The 15,102-nt window shown below is 42.5% G+C and overlaps 1 protein-coding gene across 4 annotated transcripts in view; it reads left to right on the forward strand.

Moving 5' to 3' along the window:
- itgb5 (integrin, beta 5) overlaps positions 1–15,102 on the forward strand; it is a 54,969-nt gene that overhangs the window by 32,124 nt on the left and 7,743 nt on the right. For all 4 annotated transcript variants that reach the window (XR_005077174.1, XR_005077175.1, XM_037110993.1 and 1 more), the window contains exons 12-13: positions 11,724–11,946; positions 14,195–14,295. Coding sequence is in view for 2 of the 4 variants with exons in the window: in XM_037110993.1 (XP_036966888.1) it covers positions 11,724–11,946; positions 14,195–14,295 (324 nt within the window). In the remaining 2 variants the exon portion in view is untranslated. The remainder of the gene's footprint in view (positions 1–11,723; positions 11,947–14,194; positions 14,296–15,102) is intronic.

A 15,102-nucleotide genomic window follows, 5' to 3' on the forward strand; every position in this document is an offset into this window, starting at 1 on the left:
GAAAACAACCTGTCCTTCCCTCTCCGATCGTTTGATGAAGCCGATAATCAGTAAAGACTAGCTTTGAAAGAATTGTCGGTGTTGGTTATTAACAGGGCTGCAGAATGTCATGCAAGTTTCCCACAGAAACGTCCCTGTTCTGACTCCGAGTGTTTCACTTCTCCCACCCGCTCTCATGTTCTGCACCGTGTGGTGATACTGGCTGAGCGGGATGTTGCTGCTGTGTCCTCCACATCTGACCCATCATAGGACTTCTTTAATCACACAACATGTAACTCAAGTCCTTGATATCCACTGGCTTTAATATTTATGTCAGTCCTGAAGCATAATTGGATAGCAAAGTTTTGATCTGCTGACAGGAGAGCCTCTGCGTATGTCTTGTGTCGCTCTTATCTTATAAGAACAGTATGTATCCCAGCCGTTAGCCCTGAAGGAGGATGAGTAATTGACAAAAAAAATGTGAATGACCCCTTTTAATTTTTGGTATTATCTCTACTAAACTTGAAGAACCTTGGCTGCTTGGGGAACATGTTTACAGTCATGCCTGATGAGACACATGAACTGATTTTATTATGATGTTATTTCTCACGTTACAGAGTGAATTTTCATCCTGTGGGGAAAAAAAAAAAAAGCAGTCGACTGCCTCATCAGCAGTTGGGTTGCTGGCCGCCTCTCCTTGTTTACAGAAGCCACTGTCAGTCAGAGGCTTCACAGGGCTTACTTACTTACAGGGTTTCTCTGCTGGTTGTTTTTGTGGTTCTCCTTAACTGTCATGAAAGCATCACTTGTGTTTCCATCTCAGTTTTGGCAGCTTGTGTCTGGCAGGGAGAGCTTTGCTGACGTGTAACTGAAGCGTGTGGGAGACAGAAATGATAGGCCCATCCCCCGAAGCTTCAAATAATGCTGTGTTCCAGTCAAAGCGGGAGTTTGGAATTTCCTAGCTGAAACTTCCTAGCGTCTGGCCTCAAAACGTTCCAGGTGCACCAAAACAAAATTACCAAAATCCTGGCCGACTGACACTAAATGATATCCCTTTGACAAATGCCCACACGATTAAACAAATGAGGTAAGATACATCATTATGCATTTTGTTTTACAGCTCCTTTATATGGATCCACCCCAAGCTCACAAGTCAGACTTCTGACTTTGAGTAGCATTCCAAGAAATGTTTGAGTTCAGACCCTGTGTGTTTGTTTATTCACTGTTATTGGGCACTTAGATATATCCAGAGTTCCACTCAAAGGGGAAGTGAGTCCAAACAAACTGTATAAAAATACATTTTAACTCATCGGAACCTTTGACTGAATGTAAAGCATGCTGGGAGCAGCTCCCCTTTCATTTTTCTCACTCAGACGCACAAAAAAAGAAATCCACTCTGAAGCCAGTGCGAGCCAAACAGTAATCATATCCCACAGCCTGCTGTGTAATTATGTTGAGTGGTTCTGCTGATATTGTTCTGCTGTCAGAGGTCTCATTTAAAGTCATACGGTCATATTGTGCGTTCCTTCCCAGGATCAGGGAGGGGCTGCATGCTATGGTAGGTTTGTCCAGATCGACTTCTCTGAAATGAATGCAGGAGCACCCTGTCATTGACATACGGCCTGTTTTAAATGAAGCCAGATAAAGACGCGGCAGCAGACAGATGTGGTAGTATTAACTGGAATACTAAACTATACTTATAGTGTCTAGTCGTACATTGAGGCACTTCTCTCAAGAATCAACTGTGGCTATTTTGAGCTGTCTCTGTCACAAACATCCCCACCGTGACTGTGGTTGATACCAGTTACAGTGGACTCTAACGGTGACGTACTGTATGTTCACGGCAGACACACTGTATTTAGATGGCACTTTACAACACAGGTCGCACACTGGTGACAGAGGCTGACAGGCCAGGTCCACCTGGTCATCATCCATACACACATTAACACACCAATAGAAGAGCCACCAGGCAAAATGGGGTTCAGCCACAACATTCACTTGTTCCAGCCTCTCATGTGAGTATGTGCTTGTTATTTAGCCTGCTATGAAAGGAAACTAATCTGTAGATCTCAAGTGATAATTAAAATAATCATTATTTGCAGCCCAAGTCCATTAAAAACGACTCATTCCAATGGTGGTTGAATGGCATTGGAGGACAGGGGCCTTGATGAACTTGCCAACCAATGACTTAATTTTGGATGCAGTGTTACCTCACATATCCCAGGTGAAGACACATCTGGGATCGGATCCTCTCTGGAATTGTTCAGAGCAGCCGTGCAAGGTGAGAGGAGACTCACAGTCCCCCTGAGCAGAGCAGTGCTGTATCAGAGGCAAACCACCTGAGAGCATCATCTCTGTACACCTGCATGCTGCAGAGATGAGGATGATGACGAGGAGCAGAGCAGAGCAATGACTCTCTGTCTGGAACATTGGACTTACTCTTGAGGAGACCCGAGAGCCCAGCCCAGCCAGCCTTCATGTGATTTGGATTAGGAGAATGCCACATGTGTCCCTCAACACATTTGATCTGCCGTCTTAGCATCACCTGAACTCCGAGTATGAGAAAGTATGTTTTTTATCATCTGGTCAGGATGCCTTCTATACACCTTGCTGTTTAGGTGTATGGCCGACGAGAGAAACTGCATCCACTGTCTTCTTTTCAGAGCCCTTTCCTTGTGCTCCAGCTCCGAACACTTGAAGCTGAAAATCTCTGAACTTTTCGGAAAGGTGCTGACTTTTTCAGCCAAGGACTTGTCACCTGCCATCCTGGTAGCCAAAAAGCTGCAGAGGAGGCGTGCTCTGGCTGTGTCTGTGTATCCTGGGGTTCATCAGACAGACACAGAAAAGACCATATGTAGGTGCAGCTCTTCCATACGCTGACTGTAGCTGGTGAGTGTTGTGTTTGTATCAACCTGTGCTCTTTTGTAAGCTGATGGGAAGCTGTGCAGTCAGTCCTCTGTTACCATGGTGATGGCTCATGCCAAGGTAACCAAGGTACAGTGTTTTTTTTTTTTTTGTTTTGTTTGCGGTGCTTTGATCCAGCGTTCCTGGAAGAAATATTTCTAAATCCTTCAGGAGGTGTTGGAGGATGTGAGCAGGGAGAGGAAGTCATAATTTATGGAATGTCAAACTGTGCTATTGGCTTTAATATTACCTTCATTACTTGACTTTGTAGCAATGTAATTTGGAAGATTAGGAGTTCCCACAGCGACCTGACAGGCACAGGAAATAAACGCCTGTCCGCCTTTTCATCCTCCCCACAGACAGACTTGTTACGTCTTTACCATCCTTCTTTCCAAATGCACAAATTCTTTACGTGATGTAGGCGACCCAGGGTGCACCGCAAGTATTTCAAATATTCAGCGAAGCTTCTCATCAGACTCAGCTGAGAGCAGGAAGTAGGTCACTTCTCCAGACTGCAACTGGAGATGTAAAAGGTTAGAGGCCAGGTTTTCTTTCCATGCACACAAACACAGCCCAACCTCTGGGACACAGGCAGCTCTTTGACCGCCACTGCAGGAAGTGACTGTTAGTCTTTATGCATCAACAGTGGCTGGGAGAGAGGGAGCGCTCCAACACTCTGTCCAGCCGCTCTGCATGCTACCACATCATGTCAGGCACTGCATTCCTAATGAGGTTACTGAGTTTAGCGTGACGACCCTATAGCTGAGTAGAACATATTTTTTTTCCTGAACAGAAAACTAATCTTGGCTGGATGTAAATCTGCACGCAGGCTTTAGTCTGTTGCAAATCTGTAAAAAAGCCTATTACAGTTTGTGGTATCATGGCTTGGTTCAGTGTTAAATGTGATCTGGATGGTTTCATTTGTGCAAGCCTCTGTCGTGATTCTCCATTTGGAAAAACTGTCAAAAAAGTCAGCTTTATAAGTGCAGGGTTTAAATCCAAAACGCTGAGGGAGGACTAACTCCGACTCATAAGGCCAGACGTGATGCCCAGCTGCTCCTGAACAACTATGTTGGTAGACATTTGACGGATTACACATCTGTGCCCGGTCCATCTCACTCTCCCTTTTTACTTGTTTCCCAACAAAACATGGAAGAGAGAGGATGATGTGTAAAACACTTCTGTGCGCACTCTCACTGCAGACAGGAAATATTTGGATGTGCACGAAAGGTCTGATTGCTTTCAGATGTCAGATGTCATCTGCTCTGGGAACATTTAATTTATTTTCAACCTCTTTTTATGAAAAAGGGCAGCATTAGTCCGAGCTCCTGTTTGTTTCAACAGTCCAACTGTTCACTGTCTTGTGCATTTGCATGATATGGTGCAACAGCTTTCCTTCTAAAAATAACCCAACAGCTCATTTCCCCTTCATATAATCTCCAAATATTTACCTAAGGCTGTTTAAATGTGAGGTTGAAATCCAGCCCATTTCCAGGCAGAAAATGTCGAAAAGCACTTACAGTTGGTCTCTGTTCTTGGTTTAAAGGAAAAATATATTCTTGATCCTATAATTGTTCCTTTAAAGGAATAGCGAGTCAGAGATTCATCTTATATGACACTTTCCGGGGGGCTGATGTTACACTGGCTGGTGGCGCCAATGGATGGCCTGTTCTCAGGTTTGCTGTATTTTTCATCCTGCTCAACTGTAGCAGCGCAAGATGTGAATTAGCACAGTGATGCGCAGTTCGCTCAGCAGAGGAAGTGAGCAGCAGGGGGGAGACGCTTCTGCACCAGGCTGCCAGTGCTTTGACAGCCTGGTTTCCGTCCTTCACTTGCTCCGTCTCGTGTGCACTCACCAGTCTATGGAAGAATATTACTGACAAAAGATTTGGAAGGACACAGGCAGAACCTGTGCGTCCACGACTGTGTAGTGCTCAGAATTTGGCCTAAGTCTGCTTTGTCAAGTGCTACCACAGCAGCTTCTGAGAGATAGAGTTCTGAATTGCATATATTTTTTTAAAGTCTTATATGAATTCGGATCAGATTACAGTCAACATAACCACCTCTATCAGGACCAAACACACACACAGCTGTCATTCTCCTCTGAAATAATGCTCAGTTGGAAGCTCAAATAGTATGCTGCTGTGTTCCAGGTCACACGTCGCACAAAAAGAATTGACAAATTGTTATTATTTCATAGCTTCCTGATGGATCACCAAGCGAAAAGACGATGGAGAGTTAAAATCCAGGGAGACGTCGGGCCATATTTCAAGGAAGAACAACATGAAGGTTAACTTTTGAGTTAATGTTGGACAACAGCTAATGTTAAAGCTAACATTACCATCTGATACAGGTTATATGAGTGATTAGAAAAGGTACAGATTAATTCTAAAATATCAGTTCACATCATGGACACATTTTTTCAAGCCTGGAATTGAAACTTGCTGGGTGTAATCAAACAGTAATCTTAGCTAGGAAGTTTTGAAAGCTACCATTCACTGAAGGAGTTAGGCAGTGAAATCATGGAACACAGCGGAATAACATTATCCTAGCATTTGAGCCTTCCACCCTGAGTGTGATGTCAGAGGAAAATGGAAACATATGAATATGGTCTATTAGATGTGTGAGAGCAGGATTCAGCTCAGAAGCGACACTGGACCTCATTCGTGAATATTTTTCTTATGATCACTCATATTAAAACAAAACTAAAAAGGCATGAAAAAGACGTAATTTGCCAACAGAATTGAGAGTGATTTTTGGTCTTTTATATTTTGATTAAATATAAAATATAACCAAATGTTGCTCTTTGTATGCAGCTGATGGTTATGATGCCATTCTTCCAGCTTTTATTTTGAAAGTACCAGGACGGTACAGAACAGCATGTTCCTTAACTTCCAGGTTAAATTGAACGGCGTGTGCAGCTTTGATTTAGCGTGAGCGTGAGAATCTGAAGCAACGGGCCAAATTTTCATCTGCTCCACTCACAATTCTGTCCCACTGACACTCACAGCTACGTCTTCTCTTAAACCTGTGAGTGTGCTCTCTCAGAGGTTAACTTGCAGGCTGATTCTCTCTCTCAAATTTTTGTCATTAATATACTTTCATACCACCCTAGCTTGCACTAATGATGTCTGACAGAGTACTAGAACTGTCTGCAGCATTGTCACATACTGTATCTTCAATACAGGACTGAATGTTTTGAAAAGATGTATTATCCAGGCAAGGGCCCACAAGTGAGATTTGTCTTAACGGCTCCTTCTGTGTCGTTTCGCCTCCACTTGGCTGCTTGTCCAGGCTGACTGAATGTCTAGAAAAAAACGTCATGGAAAAGTTTTCGCGCAAAAAAAAAAAAAAAAATAAGTGGAAGGTCACAGCGCTGAAGGATCTGAACACATTCCACATCTCCTCCTCTGCCACAGCTGTGTTTATCATGAGCAGTGTCTAATCTCTCTGCTGAGCAGCGAATCAAAATGTCCAGGCAAGACAGCCAAAAGAAATGGAACGACTGAGCAGTTCAATAAGTAAAAGGAATGGCGGGATAAAGAGTGTGTGCACTTGCTCCAAACATCTGTTTTAAGGCATGGGGATGGATATTGGATGAGACCTTGGGTTGTTGATTTCTGCTCTGTCAGGATGCCAGCTCATCTCGAGAGTGGTGAGCTGGATATCAGTATCTAGATAAAGAGGCAGCACTAGGTTGAATTTGACCAGACCGAGACACTGACTGATAAAATATAAGCTAATATTGAGCTGCCTTTATACCTTCTCTTATTTGGGCATTATTGTGGGAGAGTAAGATGGCTCCTTGAAGATAAGAGTATGTTGGTCATTGGCGCTCTAAGTCCCTCAAAAGTCTGTACTCTGCTTGTGTTTTGGAGCCACATTGGTTTTCATTTGGACTGTTGGCTCTGGCCACCTGGCAAATGCAGGTCCCATGTTCACTTACCTTGGGGGAAAATATGTGGTGCGTCACTCATTAGCTTGTTGTTAAGTTTGTTTGTCTGCCTGCCGTTTGGTGTTGCGCAGGAGGTGCATGAGAGCCTTACGGAACGTCTGGAAGAAACACTGGCTAGAGATATGAAATTGGACCAAAATGGTAAAGCTGTGGGCTGTAAAACCAAAACAATAAGCTGAAAGACACTACAGTACTCTGGAGAGCTTGGGGGACCTGCAGACTTTGGTGATAATTTGCTGGATTTTTGCCACTTTCATTGGTTATACAAAACATTTGCGTTCACCCAGATTATGTTGTGACAGGTAAACGTAACGGTGTCTTCCTCACTCACCACACACGCCCACCAGTCTTGTTGACCAGTGCTATGGCTCAAATGCTTTTTGGGTCTCTGTCCCACTTTAAGATTATGCCCAAATCAGCGCTGACTTTGGTTGGATTACTGGGAAATCTTCTCTCTACTGGGAGTGTGTTCGTTATGTGAACTGAGCTGAACTAGTAACAGGGAAATCCTGAAGTGGAATCATTTTTGTAGATATTAACTCAACTCAACTAAACTGTATAGAACATACAAACTTTTTCATGTGTACTTAACAATTTTAACGGAAGTCTTGCCATTACCTTTGAAGAACACCCTGATGGTGTGTTTAGTTTGTTTAAATTGAGTCATCCACTACTCAAATAAACATTTTTTTTTTAATGTTAATTCATCTTAAAGTTGCAGAAATGAAGCATAGAAGAAGACTGATGAGCTGTAGACCAGTATGCACAGACATGCATTATCCCTCGCACAAACACACTGGGCCGAGCAGAGTGTTAGTAGAGCTGGCAGCGGCTCGTCGGGGCTTGTTGAACAATAAGCCGATGTCAGAGCATCTCCACTTGCACTTGTTTTATCCTCACCCAACTCCGACAACAGCCCCCTCACCTCTCACCCCCTCTGAGTGGCAGAGCAGCAGTCGTGTCATTTAAGGACACTTTCCCAGGGCTGGTGCTGTGACTCACCCACAGGCCACACGTCATGCCGGCCTCCACTGACCAGGATCTAGGAGTGGTGCTCCAGACTCTTAACCACAAACAAGAAGGATACATTTTTATTAGTCTCACTTTTTCCACCTTAAAAATGTCTATACTGGATTAATGACAGGGAAGTGTTAATACAAAAATAGAAAGAATTGATGGCACGTCTGTGAGTCCAGACAGTGTGTTGCACAACCGTGACCACTGAGTTGATGATTCGACGGAATGTTTTCCTGTTGATTTCAAGAAGTCTCCGTTGACCTCTTTGAGGATCTGGGTTTAATCACAGGCTCCACTTTTCTTCCCCACTGTGTCTGTCTGATTGTGAGTGGCAGCATAATCTGATTGTTGTCATCCACAACTGTCATGTGTGCGTGTTGGACTGAGGGAGCAGCCACTCCTAGACACACAACAGTGATTTCATTTGTTATTGAGCCAGTTTCCTCCTCAGTCTTCGCTCCTCGGAATTCAGAATTCTGTCTTCAATGTTTGAACTGCTTAGAAAAGGAACTGTAATGGCAGCATTTGGAAAAACTTCCCTTTATTTCTTCATGATATAATAAAATGAAGGCTCTCAAAAAATCTCTGAGCATAGTAACTCCCAGCCGCCTGAAGCACATGGCTGACATTAGGGCTGCAGCGAACAATTCTTTCAACTGTCAGTTATTTTTCTCAATGAGTTGAGTGATTGTGTGTCGACGTGGCTGCTTTTTTTTGTTTTGTTTTGTTTTTAAATCTGTTTTCTGAATCAAAGCAACCTTTATTTCAATGATCTGATAGTGTTTCATATTATCTCAAGACTGATTTTTAATATATGCCTGTTCCCATGAAGGCATGTTCCATTATTAAACACCCACCAAGCACCAAATCGGGCCAGTAAATCTCAGAAGGCAACAAAATGTTTGTACCAAAGCATGTAATTATAAACATGCTGAGAGTCTCGACCACATTTGTGTGTCATTTCCTCCCACGCAGCTCTCTGTGTCAGAGTTTGAGAGACAGCACAGGGACTTATTTTCCTGTGTTGAAATACATATGTCATTATTCCCTGATTGTTCTTTCACAACAGCATAATTAGATGCTAAAGTCATTACAATATCCCATTTATTTTTCTATAGGCAGATTTGAATCATAAATCCATTCATTCATTTCTTAATGTAACATTGATATTACCCTCTGCAAAGGAGGTTGTGTTTTCCGCCCTGTCAATTTGTTGGTTGGTTGGTTTGTCAGCAGGATTAGGCTACACAAAAACTACTGAGTGAATTTCCATGAAACTTGGATGGAGGATGGGTCTCAGCCCAGAATAGACCTTATTATTAACTTTTGGTGCTGATCCAGATAAAGGGACTGATCCAGAAATGTGTTCTCACTTTCATTAACAATGCCTTTTTCAACATTTTGGTTAATTTCTCATTAATTCATGAATTTTGTTAAAGATGTATTTAACAGTGAATCCAACTTGATGTGGATCCTAGATCTGGTGAGCTTAAAGTATGATTATATATTTAAGGGTAGTTTCAAATTTGGAGTGTATGGGGGCAAATCAGATTTGATAGTGAATTAAAGAGGACTGAGGTATGCACTCTGCATAGGGCCAGTCTAGATTTAATAATGTGCCAGGGTAGAAGGCTCCTTTTACAATGTTCAGCATTAGTTCTCAGCAAAATTGACAGAATCCTCACTTGTAAAAGTAAAATTGATATTGTGAAATATCCTTAATCCAATCAATATTCAAATCGGAACCTTATGAATCAAAATAGAATCTATTCAGGAAGTGAATGTCATTGTATTGTCTATAAAAAGTGAAAAACTAGTGAAACATTCCCTTCACAAATTCCTGACGCCTGAGGTCACATCTTCACATTGCTTGTTGTGCACAGGAGTTGTCCAAAAGCCAAACTCTATGGTTCAACCTCACAAAGACAAGCACCAAGTCATCACAGTCACAGAGCTGAAACCAGGGGATGTTTAGCATTTTCTGTCATAAATGATGACGAGGGATGCATTCTCAAAATAGGCTTTGATTAATAGAGTGTTTGTATATGAGTCAAAGTGATTGATTGACTAATTGTTGATGTCCAGCCTCTGAAAATGCGTCGAGGAATGTTCCTGTAAAGCTCCTGTGTGCTTTTCTCAGGGGGTTGGGGGTCTCGGGCTCCATAACGAAGCCACATGCTGCTTTTTACAACAGGTCTGATCCAGCAGGGAATTCTGTTAGATCCGTTTGCCACAACAGGATCATCCCCAGCCACCTTTTGGGGGTCTCAAACTCAGCAGCTGCCCTTGTATGTCTGACACATCACAGCCCTGATGTTTTTCCTGCTCTTGTTCTGCACATTTCTTGCGGTACAGACCGTGGATTCTCAGATTTGGTCCGCCTGCAGCCTGTCTCGATAAAGTTCAGCCATCTCCTTTCCGTCCACTCCTTATCCGTCTGAGATAGCAGCCTAATGAATGTGGTCTTTGTGGAGGGTCTTTGAGCAGGCTAGTGTGAAATAAGCCTGTCAAGTAATGCCTCCTTGATTACAGCTGCTGTCCTCCCTCCATCAAGGATTCCTCTTGTCTTCGAGTGGCCTGTGGTAGAGAGAGAGCGCCCACATAGATGGCCGAAGCAAATCGGAGCTTAAACATGACCCCATCGGACACAGCTCTCTCCCTGAGTCTCGCCTCCTGTTGGATTTATTCCAGCAGCGATAAGAAGCTAATGAGCGTGGTACAAAAGGGGCTGTCTGCTCACTGCTGGTTGTAGATGTGGATTAGGTTAGCGCTGTAAAGCTCCAGCTGCTCCAGTTGTTCACTGTTGCAAAGGAGGATCAAATTGTTCTCTCAGGGGAAAAGGAAGTTGTGATTTTGATTCTGTTGGTGCATACAAGCGATGAGTTTGAGTGAGTAAAGTATGTTTGGTTTTTTTTCTTAAACAAGGGGAAACCAAATATATGATTATTGGCTTCAGATGATCACAGCTGAACAGACACATTGGTACAGAGGACACTGACCTTGTGTCTGATTACAGATATGTTGATACTACTTTCTTCATGGCACTTGCAGGATCAGGCAGGGTCTCCTACGTTAGATGGTAGTATGTGGACATCCTCTTCCCTTGTGTACCCTAGGTCTTGGCGTGTTCTTAATAATTTATTTTTTCTAATCAATAATTTCAGATCAAATAAATCTTTTTTTTTTTTTTTAGCAAGATGAGGCCAGGTCAATAAAGAATTGGGTTACTCTGTTCAGTGTGAAAGAATTTGACCTCAGAAGCTGAAGCACTGATGACCAGTCAGTGTTGAACCTCACTGTGCGATACTCCATTGTATAAAAATGCTTTATTTGTGGTGTTGAATCTTCTTACTGTGATTCCAACCATTATTGCACTGAATGATATAATATGTAACTTTACTGTACAGAGGCTTTGTAGCAACATTTGCACCAAGGCCGTGTCTGTCCGTGTGTTTGAATTCAGATCCATCACTGGACCAGGTCTGTCGTTTCCCGTCCTCTCTGTAACGTAGCTGTCATAAAGTAAAGTCCGTTTCCCCTCCAGCTCCAGTCAGCAGTTCAGATTACAGAACATAAACATGGACAGTGAAGCTCACCTCTGTGGATCGCTGCTGCGGTCACGTTCATAAACAGGAGTGAAAATAGATCCCCTTTTAATCCCAGACATTCAAAACTGATCTCTGAGCTGTCCTTCTGTTGGTAAATGGCTCTGGATCAGTGCAGAGTCTGATGTGACGTCCGGCTGTTTATTCCTCCAGAGGGTCTGGCTCTGGCAGCTGCCCCCTGCTGTATATATACAGCATCACATCAGATCTACCGTGTTTAAACAGTGGTGTATAAAAACCCCTGTTCGTCTTCTTTTATCCAGGTCATGGAGAGTGCCACTGTGGGGAGTGTAAATGCCACGCTGGTTACGTCGGAGACAACTGTAACTGCTCCACAGAGACGTCGCCCTGCATTTCAGACGATGGGAAGATGTGCAGCGGGCGAGGCAACTGTGTGTGCGGCCGCTGTCAGTGCACCGAGCCAGGAGCCTTTGGAGATACCTGCGAAAAGTGCCCCACCTGCCCTGACGCCTGCGGCACTAAAAGGTAAGGTCTGCTTCATTATGCGAGAAGAGCGTCAAAGACTGAAATAAGGTGCAGCAGTTTGGCTACAGGAATCTGCCTCAGTGATGAGACGCAGTCAGGAGACCAGGGAAAAGGTCAAACCATCAATCACATAACTCACTCACTCGTGGACTTATCTGAGCTTTGGTGAAGAAGTCATAAGGGAATCTTCCAGATACCTAACATGCCATTTGTGACCCTAAGAAATGAAACTGTTGCCCCGCCGTTTGAACTTGGATCACTCAGAGTGTCAGCTGAGCCTCTTTGAGGTTCGGGTTATATGGCGATCAGACATCTAGTAAAGAGAACGGTCTCCTGTGAGGACAGAATGACTGCTGTGTCCTCTCTACAGGCCTCCTTACGTACACATGGCTCCAGTTTTCCAAGGCAAAGGCAATCTTTATAGACGAACCTTTCACCCCTGACCAGACAGCAGTTTAGAGACAGGTCATCAGCTGTGTGTGCTCCAACTGTATGAGCAGTGGGATGGTGTTTGAAAGAGGAAGTGTTGCTGAGCAGCAGCCAAAATTCGTGCTCTGTTAGCAAGATGTTTTTTTTTTTTATTCATTTTTTATTTTATAGTTTTGTTACTTCTGCTGCTGGGGTTGTTTTGGTGCAGTATGTTTAATCAACAGGATGTGACAGATTTAACTCAGAACAGTTGTAAAGTTTCCGGTGAGGATCCAGGATTTTTAGGATGTCATCACATATGGTCCCTTTTGAATCAACAGAACTAATTCCTCTTGAAGTAGACAGAAAAGTGGACAAACAAAAAGGGGACTTTTGTGTTCCTATTGTCAGTTCAATTGAAAGATGACTCCTTTTTAGTTCCTCTGGAGCTCAGACCATGACTGCTTTGGAAATTGGCGGTTTTCACTTGGAAAAAGATTGATCGCTCCACTCATTCTCATTTTATCGTGTGTTGCCGAGTGTGAAACTACCCTTAACAGATTTATTTTATATATTTATTATATATTTTTTTATAATTCTGCTCATGATGTCCTAACAGGCAGTTTATGCCCCTGATCTTTTAATGTTTAATGTGTGTGTGACAGTGCCAAGTTTAATGAAATCATTTCTTCCTCCAGTTTGCAGAGACTGGAGGGAGACGCAGTTTTAATATGAATTACTAAGATTCAGAATGCATCACAGCTTTTTGTTTGTTTCTGATGATATTTTGTATGGTGCACTATATGATTGTACTGTATACACTCAGTTGCACTCACATGGAGCTGAAACCAATGCAGTATAATGTAACAGTCCTGATACTGATCCTGCCTTCAGGAAGGTTCTAATGTTCTGTTGTTACAGAGGTGTTGATTCAACTGTAGGATTATTTCAGAGGCTGCAGTTGTGTTGCCAATTTACTGTTGTTGTATACCAAGTGTCTCAGTTATTTAGGCTCCCTTCCTCCGTATTGATGTGATTTAAAAAAACGATAGATAACATCTGTACCAATAATCAATTCAAAATAGAGAGGCGATGTCCCACCCCTTCCTATGTGACCTTATTTTGGAATAAATCTGGACAGTAGGAGAGAAATGTGCCATGAATTACACGTATGATGTTTGTCAATTTAAAAATATAATTTTGCTTTGTCAAGAACAATGACGCTTTGTCATAAAGATGGCAAAATACCATTTAGTTTTGTGTGAAATCGCTCTGTGGACTACATCGTCTCCTGGCGGTCACATCAAGCACAGAAATGTATTTAAAATCATGAAATCACAAGAAGTCCAACCATCTTTTCAGCTGCAGTTATGTAAAAGGAGAGTGAGTTTTGTGAGCCGGCTACTTCACAGGACCCGCTCTATAAGGTTTCACTTATAGGTGTCGGTGAGTGTTAAATGAGACGTCACTATCGGTGTATTTTCACAGTCTTATTCATGACCAGTTTTATAACATACCGCGACTTTCTCATGTTCAAAAACGGTCTGTTAAATTGACAAACAACATATGTGTAATTCATGGAACAATTCCCTGATGCAAAGGTGCATGCTTTAATGCAAAACATGAGTAAATGAAATCACTGGCTGCAGTTTATTTGTTCTGTGTGCTGCATGGTTCATGGTTTTGACAGCCCAAAACACAGCATTAAAATAACAACTTCAGGAGGGTGTGAAGGCCTTGTGTGCAGTTGTGTTCTCTGTAAGCTTCCCAGCTCATGACTAAAGACAAAAGAAAGTCCTTTTTATAAGATTTAACTTCGAGTTGTACTTCTCTGCTTCAGGGAGTGTATCGAGTGCCGGCTTTTCAACTCAGGACGACTTGCAGACAACCAGACGTGCCAGCGCCTGTGCAAGGATGAAATCATCACCGTGGAGAACCTCAGTTAGTAAACACACACGCAGACTCATACATATGCTATACCCACGCACACCAGCTGGCTGGCAGAGGGAAGAGCTCACATCTGTGGCATCTGCAAAAGTTTAGCTTTTCACATTACATACCTCTTCCACTGTCACTTTTTATTAGACTTAGTGTTTTTGTGTTGGCCTGCCAAAGTACAGTCAGACATCCAGTCATTTAAAATGTGACACATTTAACACCTCTGATGAAGTCCATACGAACGGTCACAATAGCCTAATACCATGCTCAAACACTGTCCTCCTAAGAAAAGCTGTATTTCAAACATTTCCACACTGACAGTGGAATAAAAACAAACATTAAACTCTGCGTCAAGGTCAGTCAAAGATGGTGATGGTTTGTCTTTGCTCAGCGTGAAACACTGCACTTACTGGGAGGGAAGAACATAGAGCGTGGCCTTTAAGAGGAGGCTGTTTGCTAAAACATAAAGAAGAACATTTAACTTTAAGAAATACTGTCAGTTCAAAATCAAATGTTTGGGGAAAAGATCTTAGAGCATTAATGTGCCCCTCAAATTGCTCTTGTCCGTGGTTGCTATATGTGATTTTCACAATAAGTGATATAAGATATGACAGTATTATGCAATTGTAATTGTTATCAGTCACAGTGACCAATAAAGGAATGGTTGAATAAACAGTTTATGAAAAAATATTAACAAAATACGATGGTATGACAGACACAAAACATGATATAAACTTCAGCTGCAATGATAAGTTGAACAATTTTGCTAATTAATTCATAATTTCAGTACATTTTCCAAGAAAAATGTCT

Source organism: Acanthopagrus latus, chromosome 9 (assembly GCF_904848185.1).
Source record: "Acanthopagrus latus isolate v.2019 chromosome 9, fAcaLat1.1, whole genome shotgun sequence".
Lineage (NCBI taxonomy): Eukaryota > Metazoa > Chordata > Actinopteri > Spariformes > Sparidae > Acanthopagrus > Acanthopagrus latus.